The sequence below is a fragment of the Misgurnus anguillicaudatus genome, chromosome 17 (assembly GCF_027580225.2).
Source record: "Misgurnus anguillicaudatus chromosome 17, ASM2758022v2, whole genome shotgun sequence".
Taxonomy (NCBI): domain Eukaryota; kingdom Metazoa; phylum Chordata; class Actinopteri; order Cypriniformes; family Cobitidae; genus Misgurnus; species Misgurnus anguillicaudatus.
This window is the reverse complement of record NC_073353.2, coordinates 20,433,665-20,453,417: the sequence shown is the minus strand read 5'-3', so window position 1 is coordinate 20,453,417 and position 19,753 is coordinate 20,433,665. Positions and strand designations below refer to the sequence as shown.

The 19,753-nt window shown below is 37.6% G+C and overlaps 1 protein-coding gene across 2 annotated transcripts; it reads right to left on the bottom strand.

Moving 5' to 3' along the window:
* Positions 1 to 87: 87 nt before the first annotated feature.
* ints6 (integrator complex subunit 6) lies at positions 88 to 18,130 on the bottom strand. 2 transcript variants are annotated; one of them, XM_073855147.1, is made up of 18 exons: positions 17,640 to 18,130; positions 17,484 to 17,561; positions 16,900 to 17,049; positions 12,666 to 12,755; positions 12,161 to 12,344; positions 10,871 to 10,994; positions 7,816 to 7,966; positions 7,527 to 7,679; positions 7,303 to 7,435; positions 7,099 to 7,193; positions 6,892 to 7,002; positions 6,589 to 6,804; positions 6,070 to 6,196; positions 5,143 to 5,285; positions 4,845 to 5,016; positions 4,060 to 4,404; positions 3,607 to 3,700; positions 88 to 1,449 (listed from the first exon to the last, which is right to left on the bottom strand). In XM_073855147.1, exons 1-18 carry the CDS (start codon positions 17,748 to 17,750, stop codon positions 1,356 to 1,358), a joined length of 2,571 nt encoding a protein of 856 aa, XP_073711248.1. In that variant the 5' UTR covers positions 17,751 to 18,130; the 3' UTR covers positions 88 to 1,355. The 2 variants fall into 2 exon arrangements, with proteins under 2 accessions (XP_073711248.1, XP_073711249.1); XM_073855148.1 differs by having other exon boundaries at positions 4,066 to 4,404; positions 17,640 to 18,129.
* Between the last annotated feature and the right edge of the window lie 1,623 nt (positions 18,131 to 19,753).

The window sequence follows — 19,753 nt, the reverse complement described above, 5'->3', positions numbered from 1 at the left end:
GAACTTTTCTCCTTGCAACCAGATGGGTTTGCACATATACACTTTCAAATACCACAACTTCGGATAGAAGAACCACAGTAAAATTAATGACAGAAAAATTTATTTTATTTACATGACTATTTACAGTGTAAAAGACTTTATTTAGATACATACAAAAAAAGAGGCTTTGCACCAAAAGATTCTCTTAAATACTATTTTCAAATGTAACCATGTACATATATACAGAATTTTAAAAATAGTTTAAATAAGCCATCATCTTTATCGGTAACACAGATGGCAAAGGTTTGGTCCCTACATTAGGGTGCAGGGTTAGAAAGAGAAACAGAAAAGTAAACAAATACATAGCATACGGGAAACTGAATGTCGGGCAGTAATGTAAGAATACATTAGCAGCAACTGCCTTCCACATAAATAAACAAGTGGCTGAAGTTTGAACAATGTTTCCCATTTTGTAAGGAGTGAAAAAGATTTTGACATCCTCACTAATATCTGTATGAATATTTTTTATTTTCTTCCTACTATATTAACTGTAATCAAAATTTATAGTGAATTATAAACGGGTCTTTTTAGAGATTCCTCAAATGTCATTTAGAATTTTCAGCAGAGGTCATCTTTAATATTCAGGTAAGTGATAAACATGAAAATAATAAACAACTGCTTGATGGTCATGCAGCCTAACCAACATAACCATTCAGAAAACAGTTTGGAAGTCTGAAGCAATATTTGCAATGATGAAAAATTTCAGATGAAGTATTTGGAAAACAAAGTATGCATGCACCTGCTAAATCTTTCAAAATGACAGCATTCCTGAGATGAACTGTTATAAATAACAATGCAACTTAAACCTACAGCAACAAAATGATGGATAATGTGTTTTTATTGGGGTAGAATATTGCTGATTTAGTCCAGAGATAAGTAGAGATCCAGCTCAAGAACTTATTTAACAATAAATTTGTCTGGTCTGACACTGAATGCAACAGTAAGTAGGCAGCACCATTTCCTATCAAGCTTGAAAACATGTTTATAATAGCGATCAATGACATGTGTGAAAGGCCATGGGGAAGGAGGGGTGTAGTCAGCAAACTGGCAAAGGATGAATCTGATAACAATAACGATCATCTTTGGCACAAGAAGAGAAAAACTGACTCATAAACAAATAGCAGTGCGTGTTTGAGTGCGTCTTTTAGAGCCACTTGTCCCATTTCACCCATCCCTGAGGTTTGGCGACAATGCATCATTTCCTCAATAAAACCAGGTTCAATGTCGAAGGACTGAAGACACACAAGTCCAAAAAAGACATTACATAAATAGTGCAGATCTGTGCGTGAGCATTTCAAGTAGGGCAGATGGAGTGCTCAGAAACCATCTAGATGATTCATGCTGTTGGCTCTTAAGTGAATCTCTTCTAAGAAGTTCTCCAGCTGCTCAATCAAGACCCGTTTCTTAAATCTGTATGCACAAAAGCCAAAATGCTTCAATTACACTTTACGTAAAACATACCTGTCACAGTCAAAACATCACTATTAATGCATTTTGTATTCATTCTGTTTCTGGAAAAGGGGATAACAATGCCAAGACAAATAAATATGTACATTTAATTTGAATTATTCATAAAACAAGTATGGGATTGCTAAATTTAATATAATATCTATATAGTGAGCAACACTACAGAATTAAAACCACACTTTTCTTTACTCCTTTCTCCAGCCAGTGGCCGCTTTTTAAGACTTTCATAAAAGTGTAATGGTTTCCAGAAAAGTTTCTTTATTGAAAATATGAATATACAACATACCAAATAAAAGAACAGATCATATGCTTTAAAAAAAACTTTTATCCAATCTTCCTTTGTTCTCTTTATCATCACCTCTCAAATATGGGTAGGTTTCTTCAAAAATACCACTTTTATTAGAAATCAGATTTAGAATGATGATCAAAACATACACTAAGTATTTACTGCTTTTAGATCTGTAAATGCTATAGTGTTTGATAAGATGGGTAAGAGCGCCACCTGGTGCATAATGGCATAACTACAGATACGTAAAATAAAATACAGTCACTATTAAGTGACTTAGGGCAGACATTTGTTTTGACAATGTTGTTTAATTTTTTTTTTTTCTTCTTCAGTTTGATTGTTTTATGTTTTAGTACTTTCATATAGGGTGATATATAAATGTACAAGATTTTTTTTGGTGAAATGTACAAGAACTTTGGATTCAAATAATTTAATACTTAAAATGTAATTAATAGGGGTGTGACGAGATCTCATGCGATGAGATCTCACGAGATTAAATATGTATCGCGAAATTAATTATGTCACGAGATTTCTCGTGAAGGTGAAATGCCGGCCGTTTCTCAAACAAAAGGCTGCATCCTTTTGAGGGCGCATTTGTAGACGTCATAAAGACGGTCTTATTACAGAATATTTACAATTATAAAGTTTACTATTATATTTACTTAATCGTATTGTTGTAATATGCTTATGAATTGCGAATGCAATGCCCAGTTAACTGAAATAAAGCAGGCTTGATGACGTATGCAGCCTGCCTATACGACCTCTTGAGGCTGCAGCTTTCAGTTTGAGAAACGGCCACGGTCCGATATAAGCATAAAGTTAAGTTTCTGGCTAAACCTTTTACAGAGCATGCATTATATTCTGTCTTTTACTGCGTGTGCTTTTTTGTTTGGGTTTCCAATAATGTTCATCTGAGACGCGTTGTGTTTGTCTGTTAATCAGTGTCAGATGTGAAGTCTCAGCAGATTAACCCCTCACTCGAAATTGACATGATTTTATGTCTGCATGTTCTTGCTCAAGAATAGTTGTATCATTTCTATTGTAAAGAATTAGACAAATATGAAAGATTTAAATGTATTTAAACGTTGTTTTGCTAAAAAGTAACCTTCTGAAATAAAACTAACAGAAGCGGGTCCTTTTGCGCCCCCCTGCAGGCATTTGTTATAATACATAATGCTGGTGTATTACAAAGGGTACATAGTCATACTATATTACTGTAATGTGTTTACTTGTTTTGATGGTTTATTTGAACCAGTTATTACTGCATCGTCATTATTATGTCATTTTAAAGGTTACTTCTCACTTGGGGCTATTTTTACCACCAAAAAATTTCAAATTACTTCATTATCAATTAGCAAAATAATTGTTAGGGACAGTCCCAGATTAGTTAAAACATTTCAAAATAACGTGATTTCAGTTTCCTATTCATTTGTTTTATCATTGAGGATTTCTTAAAAAATGTAAAAATCTCGTCTCGTTCTCGTGAACCCAATCTCGTGTCTCGTCTCGTGGATAAGGTGTCTTGTCACACCCCTAGTAATTAATAATATTTTTGAATTATTTATTTAAGGTCTCTGCATTGAGAATGTCTCTACCTCCCTATACTGAATATTTGTTTTGGACAAATTAATAAAAAATAAAATATAAAAAAAACTGTCTTTGGCAAGGAAGCGATTTCTCTTAATTGATTAGATAACTCGTCAATGGCGGGGAAAGATTTAACATACTGTAAATACAGACACTTGGCTTTGCACATTGCTCTCTGTAAAAAACAGATGTAGATACTAAGTATTTTTAAAAGGAGGAATGAGTACCTGGCAGCTTCTTTGATTATATTCTGCAGGAAGATCAGTCGTGTTTCCAAACTGCCCTGGATTTGCTTGAGGAGGTAGAAGATTTTCTCATAACCTGCATCGACACGGAAGAAAAACAAGATTTTGGTTATAATATAAAATACTGTATGTCAAACCTTTTCCTCAAGGGTCAAACAAATATAAAACCATCAGGAAAAATCCACTCTCAAAATCTGAATTAGTCATTAAAATGTACACACACAGAAAAAACTATGAATGAAAACCAGCTGTAAAAATATTTACTAATTTAACTTTTAGCAAGTGCAGTCAAACCAGCAAAGTTACTTGATTTAACAGTCCCAAGACAAAATGTTTGTGGGTGGTCATCTCCACGCTTATTGAACCCCCCTTCTAAATCCCATAACCGGAGTGGAGATGATGGAAATGCATGTAAACGTGTGTTGTAACTCTCACACATACGTCTCCCGGGTTTCCTAATCTCCTTGGTGATGAGTACTCGGAGTTCAGAGTTAAGCTCTTGGCTTTCTTGATTCCTGATCTTCTTCAGTTGGCAGGGGGAAGGGTAGCGCCGAGGGGAATCCTCTTCACCCTCGCTGCCCAGAGACATCTCACTTTCGCTGGACTGGCCGTTCTCCTGCACTCCCTCATGCTGGTTCTCAACCTCATCCAGCTGAATGTGGTTCCCCTGCTGGAGTGGCTCAGACTCTGGCACAGGACTCGGCTCACCGTCTGAGATGTGATTTGACTCAAGGTGGTTGGTGATGTGGTTGGTCACCTCTTTTTGATCGTCATCTGGAACTACGATTGATCAGACACTCGTGAGTCTAAAGGCCCATCCATACCAAAGACAACATTAATCACTACGAAGTATTAATTTTTTTTTTTTTTTAGGAGAACAGTGTTGTCCACAACACAACTACGATAGAGTAAACAATATCTTTGGGATCACTTTCAGAGCAATTGTTTTTCAATGAAACATCCACATCCAATCAAAATACATTCAAATTTAAAGGGTTTGTGCACATTTGAAATGCAAACTTGCAGTGCCCCAGTAACAACAAACATGAAGTGGATGCCAATAACATGAACTGGAGATAATTATCCGATTAGTTTTATAAAACAGATACACATAAGCTTGGAATTTATACTAAATTGTGTGTCTATGATGGAGTATCCAGTACTTGATGTTAAAATTGTTTTTGCTAATGTGTTTGTGCACCAAAGGGTTTTGGCCTTACTTCTAGGTGGTGTTTTTGGCGGTGTGTATGCCCGACCCAGCCGAAGCAAAGGGGACATACAGCGTCTGCGTTTAGGGGCCCCTACCCCTGCAGGACTGCTTGGTTCTCCGGGACGCTTGCCTTTGCTTTGAGTGCCAGTAACAAATTCATCTGCTTCGTCCACCATCATTGCCTGACACAGACAAATTTTATATATATTAAACACAAAAGTGATTTCTAAATGATTTATCATCTAAACATCAAATCTTAGAGGTTCTTTATAAAAGGAAAAGGTTTGCAATTAGAATATACATTTTACCTTTTTGTCCAATTTAAAGGGGTTGCCAAAGGTGTGCAGACGTTTAGGCTGATCAGGGTCTGCCTCTCTCAGAGGGGCGGGGCAATGCTTCAGGAAGTCCTGATAGTTGCCCATCTGAGCTATAGGCACACTGTGAAGTTGATCTAGGAAAAATATTGATTATAAATTATTTCTTTCAGGCTTACAAAACATTACAAAAGTTCTTTTTGGGTTAAATACAATTTATTGAATTGGCCTGACACATAGAAAACTGCTCCAAGATTTTCTCGAAGATTAAAGGGACACTCCACTTCTTTTGAAAATATTCTAATTTTCCAGCTTCTCCAGAGTCAAAAATTCGATTCTTTCCGTTTTGGAATACATTCAGCTGATCTCCAGGTCTGCTGCTAGCAATTTTTAGCATAGCTTAGCAAAATCCATTGAATCTGATTAGACCATTAGCATTGCGCTAATAAATAACCAGGTGTTGAGTACTGCCCCAAAATAGTCCCCTGCCATTGAAAGTAACCAAGGGGACTATTTTCGGGCAGTGCGTAATAACACTACGCCTGCTGCATCCATGTTACATCGGAAAAGACACTGATTATTAAGCCAGTTTGAGAGTATATATGCCTAGAAAATCGCAGCTTTTAATTTTCTGTCTGTCTTAGTACACGATGTAACTACAGAAGAGTCAAGTTTTAAATAGAAAAAATATCCAAACTCTTTGGTTATTTTTTACCGTGCCATGATGCTAATGGTCCAATCAGACTCAATGGACTGTGCCAAGCCACGCCAAAAGTGGCAGCACCAGACCCGGAGACCAGCTGAATGGATTTCAAAACGGCAAGAATCAACCGCCCATCTACAGGGGAGCTGAAAAATGAGCATATTTAAAAAAAAGTGGAGTGTCCCTTTAATATCTATTAATGGGCCTCTGAATGTTACCTTGATCTTGCCCTTTAAGAATGCAAACATTGGTGTGCAGAAGGTTGCGCCTCATGCGGCTCAGCTGGTCCAACAGATGAGCCCTTGGGATATCATAGGGGTTACGTAATGCTTGTGGCTTCAATGCCTTTCGGAAAACAGATGGATAATGGTGAGAATGAGAGACGCAAATCAATAAGAACGGTTTATGACAGAATTAATGATATTTTTATAGTGTCATTATCTCAGTCCTTATGCACTTTTACTTCATAAAACAGTAGCCTGGATACAGTCAAAAAAATTAGTTTCACAGATTATTTATTATTTTGATTCTAATGTGATCTTGTAAAAATAATAGTTATTTCTAAAAATGGGACACTCAAGCTTTCTGAACTGCACATTTTTAAAAGCTACACTTAGCCTCTTGCCAAAACTTTATTCACCTTGTGTATTTTTGTGGATTTCCTGTCTCACACAACAGTGCAAAACAACCACACTTTGTGCAGTATTTGGGTGTGACAAAGTATGCTATGCACTTACTGTATTCAGAGAAGCTAGCTGAAACCCAGCAAACTCTTTTGTATTAGCCTCATTAGGCAGAGCTGGCCCGTCTCCCATGATGCTGTGCAGCAGCTGTGTGAAATCCTTCCTGTGCGCCAGAGAAATCGCGGAGCTTCTACAACGAAGTTTAATCCCATTTTCTGGTGCTGCCTTTTTCCCCACTAATGCACAAACTCTGTCTGCCTCCACTTTCGCCTGAAATGTTCACACAAAACCAATTCCAATGAAGACTTTCGAAGCATGAGGCACTTTTAACAACCGAAATTTATGTTTAGTAGATACCTGCTGACTGAGCTTTTTGAGGTAGGACACAACACTGTAGCTGAGGCCATACTCCATGTTTTCAGCCAGCAGGTTTGGAGCTCCCATCATTCTTAGGGCTTTCCGCAGGGCCTGTCAGAAATAGGAAGGGGAAATATTTGCTAAACAACATAAAAAAACATACGCAAAACATATGGTCGTATGAATGAAAGTAATTTAATTACTTACAGTGATGTAGTAAGGGGGCATTGTCTTAAGATAAGTTTCAAAAGACTGTCGCCATTTTGCCGGAGGCTTAAACTTATGCACAGTAATTAAGTCATCTAGAAATGCAGAAATGCAAATGTCTGTTTTAGCAATTAACATACAATCATAAAAAGGTGGTTGCTTAGTAAAAACAAAGTACTTAATAGAAAAATCAATTAAACTTACCAAGCAAAGGCAGTACCACAGGATAGTTATAGGGCATAACAAATAAGTTGACACAGTTAAGAGCCGTGCTGGCTTTCAGATAGCCAAAAGGCTGCCCGAGTTCTCCATACTTCGCACTGTTACACACAAAAACCTAAACGAGAACATCACCACAATTAACATGTAGCCATAGCTGTACCAATGATCTCTAAACTACATGTGAATGTACAGTTGATGAGCGGTACCTGCCAGCAGGTGTGTGGTGATTTCCTTTCTAGTATGTACTGTGTAAGCGGCGAAGGCTCCAGCTCATACTTGTCAAAGGGAACTTTATCCACCACCATGGGCTCTGAATCAACACATGTGAACTTCACCTGCGGGTGAGCTGTACGTGGAGGCTGCATGGAGGCAACACAAGCAAAATAAAGATAAAGACATAATTCATGACACTGAAAAAGGCACAGAGTCGGTACAAATAAAAACAGCTCTGAACAGATGGTACAGATCACAGGACATACAAGAGCTTTGTCGTACCAAAGTAGGAGAGTTCTGATCAGGCCAAAAGGATTCTGGGAGAGGCCAGTGACCCACAGGAACACCAGTTTTAGGATTGGGTCTGACATAGATAAGCTTATGAGAACTGTGCCATGGCTGTGGTCCATACTTCACCTCTGCTGGACCATCTGGAAAAGAAAAATACTAGATCCTTACTCAAAGCCCTATCGGGTTCACAAGATTAAACCAAATTTAAACTAAGCCTCTGTGGAATTAAATTACTATCCATACAATAACGCCCTTTATGTATTTTGTATACATTTGATACTGTTTATATCTGGCATATTCTTTTTAATCTTTTCTACTATAATAGATATTGTGCAATACATTGTTACAGAGTACTATAAATGCACCCCAATATAGGACTGGTAAAAATAACTACACAATTCATCCCTCCTACTCAACTGTAACACAGACAAAACACTGCCTACGTCTTACTAAAAATGCAGCTGTATCACATAAGAAATGAAAGTCGCTTTATGCCATTCGTTTAAAGGATTAGTCAGTTTTCTTAAAAAAAAATCCAGATTACTTACTCACCACAAACCATGTCATCCAAAATGTTGATGTCTTTCTTTGTTTCAGTCGAGAAGAAATTATGTTTTTTGAAAAAAAAAACATTCCAGGATTTTTCTCATTTTAATGGACCCCAACTAGGGATGCTCCGATCAGGAGTTTTGCAGCCGATACCGATCACCGATTTGTAATCTTCCTGATCGGCCGATACCGATTCCGATATTTTTTAAAGCTGATATGCAAGCTTGATGACTGTAACTGTTACAATCTTTCTAAATAAAATAATACCACGGATGTTGCCTTTGTTATATTACTTGCAGTAATTTGGTATATTATTGTTTTAATAGAGACTCAAATAAATAAGCACAACAAATAAGAGAAATTTAATATGGCTTTAAAAAGGCTTATGTCTCCTAAAAGTACTGAAAATAAAACACTTCACAGACTTTACTGTATTAATTAAATATACACGCATTCGTATGAAGTATAAAAATTCTTTAGTCAAGAGCAGAGAGTGATTTTATGAGAGATGAATTAGGTTACTGCAGCTTTAAGACGTGAGAGAGGGATCGCTCTGTTCACGTGCACTGATGACAGGCTGCTGTGTGAGTGGGCGGCGGCTGAACGCAGACAAGCAGCTGTGAGGAAAATAAAAGTTTAAACGCTCAAAACTTTAAGACGCATGCAAATAAGAAACTTTTGGCATGAGGATGCAATTGTCCATGATAGATATGTGTTGTATACGTTGTTTGATGGGGATGTGAAGACGCCTCGCGCTGTTTACCGGAGCGCGTCCTCCGGTAAATACGCATATCTCTGTAAAGGCAAAGAGAGACATACAAATCTGCACGCTGCACATGAGCAACAGGTTGTAAAAATGCTCGGGCTACGTAAAAAATTTCTTTAATTGCAACCGCATTCAGGATCCTTTTGATGACAAAAGTAAACAGAAAAATCGGTTTATGAGATCGGCAGATTTAGCGAGCACCGATCGAGTAATTTAATGCCATTATCGGCCGATACCGATCGGCGGCCGATCGATCGGAGCATCCCTAACCCCAACACTTAAAAGTTTTAATGCAGATTAAAATTGCAGTTTCTAAACAATCTCAAATGAGGCATAAGGGTCTTATCTGGCGAAACGATTGTCATTTTTGACAAAAAAAATAAAAATGTGCACTTTTAAACCACAACTTCTCGTCTTCCTCCGGTCCTGTGACGCGCCAACACGTGTCAAGAGGTCACGGATGACGTATGCGAAACTACGCCCCAGTGTTTACAAGTGTGGAGAAAGAGGACCGTTCTGACATTAGCCTCTTTCACACAGTAATTCTGGTAAATTACCATGAATTTACCGGAATGAATTTACCAGTATATACAAAAATGTGCTGTTCACACACGCAGTGGCGTTCCGTTATTTTACCAGTAAGACATCATTCACACATCAGTATCAAAATACCGGTAAATTCGTTGAGAAAGCGGAAGTACCTGTAGCTCGCGGCGAGCTCAGTGTTGTATTTGTAAACAATCCACGTCGTTCATAACCACGGTCCGTATTTTGTTGTTTTCACATCTGTGGTAAACAGTCGCGAAGTTGCTCATGACCAAACAACATTGAATGAGACGACGTCAAACCGAAAATGCGTTTTTAACAACAGTACTGTTTGCACTTTAGGCTTCACAGAGGGCGTGCTAAGGACGTCGGCAATTCGGCGGTAAGCTGTTTTAAACAACTTTGGTGAAGAAATGTGGACGTAAACTTCAGGTGTGCTCAACTTTCAAGCAGCATGTGTGTGGAAACGTCAGTAAACACTGCGGGGGTACACGCGTCATCTGTATTAAAACGCTATGATTGGCCCGAAGCTGTCAGCACGGTCTGACGTCGTCCGTTCTAAATGCCGGTAATTTTCATTCACACACAGCGCTTACCGGTAAATTACTGGTAATCTTACAACCTGTCTTACTGGTAAATTGGGAGCACTGATTTACCGGAAAGGTTCTGTTCACACATGACATGTTAACGGCAATTGTTGTATGTCGAATGATACTAATTAATGTCTTTGTGTCAGTTTATTGTTTAAAATGGTCCGCAAACGTGCATTTCATATATGTAACACGTGACCTTTGCACGTCATTACGTGAGGTCGTGCTGGCTCGTCAAACAGCCAGAGGAAGAAGAGAAGTTGTGGTTTAAAAGTGATCTTTCCTTTCTTGCCAAAAAAATGACAATCGTTGAAATTGCAATTTGAAACTGCATTAAAACACCTAAGCGTTGGGGTCCATTAAAGTCCATTAAAATTAGTAAAATCCTGGAATGTTTTCCCCCAAAAAACAATTTCTTCTCGACTGAACAAAGAAAACATCAACATCTTGGATGCAATGGTGGTGAGTAAATTATCTGGAACTTTTAAAGAAAATGGACTAATCCTTTAAATAAACCATTACATACAGGCCATGGCAGACCACAGCAAGATCACATGGCATTACTATTGAAACACTTCATTTGCGGTCATCATCTTCGGTAGGAGTGGGGTCAGGTCCCGTCTTCTCAAAATTGATGACCACTCCACTCTGAATCTTCTGCACTAGAGACTCTAGGCACTGGTTTAGCATTCTTTGAGAAAATACACTGTATGACCGACCTACAAAGACACAGGGGAAACACGTATTTGTTTTAGTCTTTGGCAAACAAGTCTGACACAAGATAAGCAGTAACTCAATTTCAAGCACTGTGGAGTAAACCAAATTGCTTTCTGTGTGCTTTGTCAGTTCATTGCCAACACGCACGCACGCACACACACACAGACTCATCTCTCATCTCTTTATGTTTCTGTCTCAATTACACGACTGTGCGAATCAGCATTTCTCTTCAATTCACAATTCAAATACCACTTCTCAGCATTTTAGACAAGCAAGGTCGAGCACAGTCACTGTCAGCTGCATGTGTTGTTGCCTTTCAATAATGGGAATATTGCAAACTTTTGAAGTTGCATGTGGACTAGCCAATGCATGCCACACCTATTAAACTGGTTTCCAGTTATATTCACTACAATAACTTTGACATAACAAATTGAATGAACAACAAAAAGTATTAAAAAAGCCAGTTTGTGAAGGTGCACCGCTTTTCATGCTAAAGCATTGCTAAGATCTAGCAAACAACATCTTCTGAAACTAAACATTAATGTGACACAGCCTATGAACCCAGCTATAATCACTTTTTTGTGAGATTGACTGTTTTCTACATAAACAACATAAGGTAAAGAAAAATCTGTTAAAATCTAACCTTGATATCTTTAATACTGCATAATGCCATTGAAATTGAATTGAAATCAATTATTAAAATCAAACTTTGATGCTCCTAATCTCATAAATAGCCTGAATAGTCCTCATTGCTCCTCTTCAAGTAAATCTAAATGTTAAATAAAATGGACTATTGCCACTGTGCCAAGGCAGGCCTCTTGAGGTTAAAGCATATTTATGTACTGTTAGACACCCCATCCAACCACATGATGAAAACAAAATGTCATAATATTTAAAGCAACAATTTGTTTAAAAAAGCCCAAGGGCGCGCTCACATTATCCCAACCAAACAGGTATTATGTTGTGCTTTACTTCCTGTTTTCTATAAAACAATCTCATTTGAATTACCAAAGCGTGCCTGTGCTTGGATCGCTCAAAGTACAGTGTGAGTGCTTATTTCTGTGGGACTAGGGAGGGGGGACAATCGCACTCATTGTTCGGTTGGGTTAGGTATAATATGAGTGCACCCTAACAAATACAGGTGAAAAAACTAAAGCAGCACACACACCTCCTGTGACTTCACACATTGGCGTAATAGGGGAGGAGTCAAGTGGAACTCCACCCATTGGTTCTGGGTCAGGTGAGGTGTGGCCTGGAATGCGGAGAACTAAAGAGAAGAGTCGCTGGTCCCATCTGAACGGCTCTTTGGTCAGCTCACTGCCTGGCAATGGTGTTGTCAGGGGTAAATGTAACTGGAGCAGAGAAAAAGGATGAATTAATTCACTGCACAGGTCAGCACGTAAAGTAATGGTAAAATGCTGCCATAACAAAACACTGATATTTTGTTGTACTGCTCATTGTACCAGCTACATACTGTTGCAATAGATCTGAAAGTCATGCGGTACAGAACTAAATCTAGACTTGGCAATGGAGACAGTAAATTATATTTGAGATAAATGGCTGGAAACAACAGCTCAGGGGATAACAAAATGAAATAGGAAACTGATGACAAGACAGGAAGGCTATTCCAAAAGGAAGCTCTCAAAAGCAGTCAATGAAAAGTAACAACCCACCTCATCTTGTACCCCAGCACTGCTGGTCAGCTTGTTGCCATCAGTTATGGCCACAATAATAGCAGGCTCCAAGAAAAAAGGGTTTCTACCCTGCAACAGAACAGACCATATGAAGGTCATAAAACAATCATAAAATGCCAAGCATTTGAGAGAGAGCTCATTAAACAAATGCATAACTTGAAATAATGCCAGAGCTACTGATGTTTTTCATAGCTACACTGACTCTGTGACATATACACAGATACATTAAGAGTATTAATTTAAAGAATATTTTCTATAAATAATCACACCTAATTGCTTCTTCAACACAGTGCAGATTTTACGGATGACACCACATTACTCAAAGCCATAATGAAAACAGTTGTGTTCACCAAAGCAGTAGAGATCCATGACTTGACACACACAATGATATAAAATGAAACTTTCTGTCTAAATTTATTACGAGCAGCCAGAGGATGAATAAAATTACCACTTTTTCATTAGTCATAATACTCTTAACTTTAAATTCAAGGACCTTTCAAGAACTTTCCAGGTGCAATACCCTCAAATTCAAGGACTAAACGTTAAGAGCAATGTTACATCGTGATACATTGTTACAGTTCCCTTTTGAGGGAACTTGGGCTGCGTAACTGCGGTGACACTTTGGGGACGCTTCCAGGGGTAAGTGCGTCTGAAAGTGTATATCAAATTCAACCATAGGGGGGGCTTAACGACAAAAACAGGGTGACGCGGGAGCCAGGAAGTATATCGCTATCTGAAATATGGCCAAAGACGGATGTTACAGGAATGCAGGAAGTATGGCAATGGAGACGCAGCATCTCGTTCCCTTCTCAGGGAACAACAGTTACATACGTAACCCGATGCGTTTTCATGTGTCAAACACAACTATGCAAAAAACATTTTGGTAGGAATCAACATATAGAAAATATAAGCATTTAAAGGTGCAATTTGTAAGATATTTGCAGTAAAATCACCAAAAACCACTTGGCCAGTGTTATATATTTTGTCCAGCTGATTACTATCAATATCTGTAATGTTTTCAACTACTTGTAAATCGTGAGAAAATTTCCATTCAAAACATTGACACGGGGCAGTGCAGTCTCCTGTCAATGACGTTAATATCCATGTGACCCTTTGTCACCGCCTTTACTGACGTAAACCACATGACAACAGTGAAAATATAATGGCGGCCAAGGAAGCGGCTGGAGCACAAATTTAGTGAAAATAAACGTATATTTTCACTTTTTAAGCATTTTAATTGCATTTCTAGCGAGAAATTAGTATTGTAGTTTTCAAATATGTGATTAGTTATCACAAAGGCGCTCTCTGTTTATATTTCAAACACGCTGCCTTTGAAGTACGTCGGAAAGCCTTTCTCTGAGCGGCCTTCAGGCCTCCGAGGCCGAAGTCATTTCCTCATGAGGCAGCGAGGCAAGTCCTCACTGCCTTGAGTTTTCGGACGCAGCCAGTGTTGTGGACAAATGCAGAACTATGCGCCTGCTTATGGACTTATGGATATCTCTGTACCTTCTGCCGCTGGTTGTGTCAGCTCCTGTAAGCGTACGGGCCAACCAAACGACCCAAGAAGAGTTTGGAACAAAACGAGGGAGGATCAATTTGTTGTTGCATTTTCTGGATGGAGAGAGCTTCCCGACAACATTTAACTAGACCGAGATTCTGATCCTGCTTGTGTTTTACGCGATGGGTGAGTTGTTTTGATTCGTAACCCTTCAAAAAGCGTATGCTATTATATTGATCACAACATTGGTGTGTCGATAGTAATCAGCGCGTCTTCCCGCAGACGATATGCACATCAAAAGGTATTGTACAGCAATATAAATGGTCATTTTAAGACACTTCACAATAAGATTTGTACTGTCAATACATTATGTGAAAAATCATTGTAGATTGTAAGTTGAAAACTTAATTCTGAGCTGTGTTAACCATCGAATTTGGACTAATACTGTAATATCAATATGACTAACAATTTCGTTTTGAACATCACATATAAACTTACATAATGAAATAAATGATGTCATCAACCGCAACATTTATAAGACTTGATTACCTTATCCATCAACGTGATTTCTCGTTCTCGTCTGATTGATGGCTAAAGTTAAAGACTACAAATCCCATAATTCCACGCTGCTTCAGAGCGTCAGTAAACAACATCATTGTTTTTGTTTGATCTGGCGCCATCTTTCGGCGCATAAATACAAATTGTATCTTTAAAGTGAACAGTTTAGCATGTGTGCTTAAAAGGCAAGAATTTTTATGATATTCTGCGGTTTTCATGCGTGTTTCATCAGCAAAGCCGGTTCCGTGATTAGAAGCAAATCGCCATCAGCTGCTCTCAGATGGAGCGGCACCCACTACACAGACCCGCAGTTCACAGAGAAGCCAGGCAAAATCGCATAGATTATTGGAGTCGATTTTCATCGATTATGAACCCGATTTTGCCTAACTTCTCTGTGAACTACGGCTCTATATAGTAAATGCCACTCCATCTGAAAGCAGCTGATGGCAATTTAATACTAATCAAGGAACCGGCTTTACTGATGAAAAACGCATGAGAATCGCAGCCGATTTTTTGCACAGCCCTAATCCTACACTACACGGGGGATAATATGGATTTTTTTCCAGAAAGCTTCTTGCATAAAATAGATTCAAGCACTGTCAATGACCTGTATTTATGTATGTATTTTTCAAAAACTTTCCAGGGCCTTGAATTATTTCCCCCAGAATCACAAACTTTCAAGGATTTCAAGGACCCTGGGAACCCTGAATACTACATTTAGTTCTACTACATGCCAGTAAGAAAGACACAATATAGAAAATCATCTAAACCATAACATATAAACAAAACATTTCAACAGTTCTCTATCAAAACATGAAAACAATATGATGTATGAAACTAAAAAGCAGATTTATTTAAAAAGCAACAGAAAGAGTTGCTAACTTTAAATCTTTGCTAAATTTAAGTCTTTATTTCTGGTAAACTATATAATTGTGAAGGCGAGTCTTAATATTACTGCTGCTTAGACTACAATTTTAAACGTGCAAGTCATCCAGCAACATTTACAGTTAAGCATTTGACCTGATTTCTCTAAAGCAGTGGTCTCCCCACGAGCACCAGGTTGCCCACATAAAATCTGAGAGTTGCCCGCGAAAGCACATTCTATTAATAGCCTCAATTTTAATATTTATTTATTACATATTTTTTATCACATTTTGGCATTGTTAAAAATGATAAAACATATCAACAATTAAAATAAAAACAACAAGTAAAACAAAAAAGCTTTAAGTAGAATATATAAAAAAAGTAGCCCTCCAGATTGTTTTATCCATCATGGTAGCCCTTGCTCACAAAAAGGTAGGAGACCCCTGCTCTAAAGCGATCTGCAGTACAGGAAAACATATATTTATCATTGTGTGTGTTTTCAGGTAACTGAACCCATGATCTTGAAGTTGCACACACACCAGTCTCTACCAGTTGAACTACAGAACACAAGCAACCCCATCCCCAACATCATGTAAAATGGCTCTTAAAATGAACTGTGCCGTTTGTTGAGAAGTGTGCTATAATTTTTTTCCTGATAGCCAATAAATTGATCAAAGAATAAAATTTGTATTAAGACACAATCCCGGGCCACCTGACAGCAACCACCCAGAATATCTAAGCAATACTCTAGCATTAAATATCTTAACAACAATATAATAGCCTGTTAATCACCAATTTATTTGAAAATCTAATTACCTATTATTTTTTAAATGTTTGTTCTAGCTAAATATAACTCAAAAACAATTTAATTTACTAAGAAGGTTCAATATGAAGGTGGGCTTCATAAAAAATTTAAAAGATGTAACCTTATAGTCTATCTGTTGTTTAATGTGCTAAACACAAGAGCTTTTATTAGAAAACATGACTCTTGAATCTCCTGAAAATGTAAAGTTTTGCATCTTGTACAACATAAGAAACATAACTGCAATCAAGCCATCACTTGGAGTAATTAAAAACATAACTGGTCCTACGACAAGACTTGCTCTTGGTTATGTTTGCCCTTATTTGAAGGTTAAAAGCAATATGATAATTAGTAGTGCGTGTTAACAGGGGCTCTTGGGATCATGTTGGCAAAGTGTGAGCCTACTGGGTGCTTGTTTAACTGTGAGATGTGGGACTGGGCTCATGGGGTCAGACCACAGACTTTATACCAGTCTGTGGTCCAGAACATACCTGTCCATAGTTGTCTATCCCCGAAACTAATCTATTGAGATTAAGCAAGTCAAAAGCGGTCCGTAAAGACTGGCCAATTGTCGTCAATCCAACTGCTTGAAGGTTCCTCAGCTCTGTCATAAAAGTGGCATGACTGTCCTTCCACCCGGCCTGAAATGTCAAGACAGAACCAAACGTAAGATTATTTCTTTTAAAAGATCCAAAAACACACTCACTCCCAACATCACAACTCTTCAGGCATATTGATCCTAGACTGGGACTTAAATGGTCTCACGTTGAAGTGTAGTGTAAAGGCTCATGAATCCTTCTCTGGGTAGAAAACTTAGGATGGTCCCAATCTCTTTCTCCTCTCTCACACACACGCACGCACACACACACACACACACACACACAAAGAACACAGAGCTCTCTGCTGCCACACTGGACAAAATGTCGGCCATGTTCAAAACACACAAATACATGCTGGAGAAAATATTTTGACACCACAGATTTAGCCGACGTATTTTCTAAATCAAAACGGTGAACCGAAAGATGAAAGTATCTGAAGTGAAATAAAAAAGGTTTGGAGAAAAATAAAACAGTACCTTAATTCCAGCAGGCGCTTCCTCGTAACTCACTAACATGTATCTGTCCCCTCTGCTGGCTGGATCTCGACTCCTCAGCTGTGGAGAAAAGTGAATGGACACGTTTTAGTAAGTTTTTAGTAGAGTGAAAGAATGCTGAGATGTGTGTTTATTTACCTTCAGGAAAGTCTCAACTGCGCCCTTCGCTATGTCCAAATAGCTAGTGCCCAGATGGGAGCGCTGGTTCATGGAGGCGGACGTGTCTATTAGAAAAAGTAACACTGGCATTGTGCTGATAATCTCCCCTGCTACATGGACCGAGTGTCACTACAAGCGGACTAATGCAGAGAAGTCTTTTGTTCGCCTCCTTTCGCTGCTGTCAGCACGCTGCTAGCCGGCTAATGCTAACTGCCTCGCGCATTCTTTCTGTCAGAGTGTAACTGTAATAAGTGTTTAAAGAGCGATGCCTTGTAAACTTGATCAAACCTCAGACCCTGTGGGGACTGGTTGTTGATTTACAAGGGAAACGGGTGTTGTTGCTGCAATTTGAAAGAAATGCCTAACTTTTATCATGGTAACTTTCTGTTTAGTTTACGTCCATGATTCTCCTCACACTGAGGTCTGCTCGCGGGCTGCGGTGGTTTTAGTCCTCGCTCAGCGCTTGACTCCGCCCCACAAGCGCTACTCGAGTCCTCTGTCAAAAACGCATCATCTGATTGGCAGATGAAAATGGACGATTTGCATATCCCGAAAGCGAAGCTCACTAGGAGCATGCGCGTGTGGAAACCGTCTGTACAAGTATTGCATTGTTTTAACCTATTTTCAAAGCTTCGTTTTTCAGACAAATTTGTTTTTTAAAGTCTGCGTGGGCTTGTGAATGCCCATCAATATAAAAATAGCTCTTGAGACGTAACTTTAGAAACACAAAGGATGAAAAATCAAAGCATCATCATGAATACTGTGATGATAAAGATGCAATGTTTCCAACAAAATAAAGAAGATTATAGCATACGTCAATCTGATGGATCAAACTTGTAATGTTGTCAACCATAATATATGTTTTGTATTTCTGACTACAAGGTAGTTAGTTATGTGACTCTCACTAGTTGTAAAGAAAGTCAATCTGTCTAAATGTTATGTTACGCACAAATTGTAAGGATGGAATAGTCGCAAATACACAAACAGGGACTGTTTAAAGAAGGACATTTAAATGTGACCTACATTATTTTCCCAAATCCTCAAAATACTAACTACAGAGTATAGATGCCAAATGTATGGAAGCCCATTTCCGCCACATAAGAAAAAAAATCACGTTCTGATAAATCATAATTATGACTTTAAAAGTCGAAATTATGACTTTTAAAGTCATAATTATGAGATAAAAAGTCGAAATTATGACTTTTAAAGTCATAATTATGAGATTAAAAAGTCATAATTATGAGATAAAAAGTCGAAATTATGACTTTAAATTCATAATTATGAGATAAAAAAATCGAAATTATGACTTTAAAAGTCATAATTATGAGATGATAAAAAGTCGAAATTATGACTTTTTATCTCATAATTATGACTTTTAAAGTCAAAATTATGACTTTTAAAGTCATAACTATAAGATAAAAAGTCATAACCATGAGACAAAAGGTCGAAATGATGACTTTTAAAGTCGAAATTATGAGATAAAAAGTCGAAATTGTGACTTTTAAAGTCATAATTATGAGATAAAAAGTCGAAATTATGACTTTTAAAGTCATAATTATGAGATAAAAAGTCAAAATTATGACTTTTAAAGTCATAATTATGAGATAAAAAGTCGAAATTATGACTTTTAAAGTCATAATTATGAGATCAAAAGTCGAAATTATGACTTTAAAAGTCATAATTATGACTTTTTATCTCATAATTTCGACTTTTTATCTCATAATTATGACTTTTAAACTCATAATTTCGACTTTAAAAGTCATAATTATGAGATAAAAAGTCAAAATTATGAGATGATCAAAAGTCGAAATTATGAGTTTAAAAGTCATAATTATGAGATAAAAAGTCGAAATTATGACTTTAAAAGTCATAATTATGACTTTCTATCTCATAATTTCGACTTTTTATCTCATAATTATGACTTTTAAAGTCATAATTTCGACCTTTTATCTCATAATTATGACTTTTGAAGTCATAATTTCGACTTTTTATCTCATAATTATGACTTTTAAAGTCATAATTTTGACTTTTTATCTCATAATTATGACTTTTTATTTCATAATTTTGACTTTTTATCTCATAATTTCGACTTT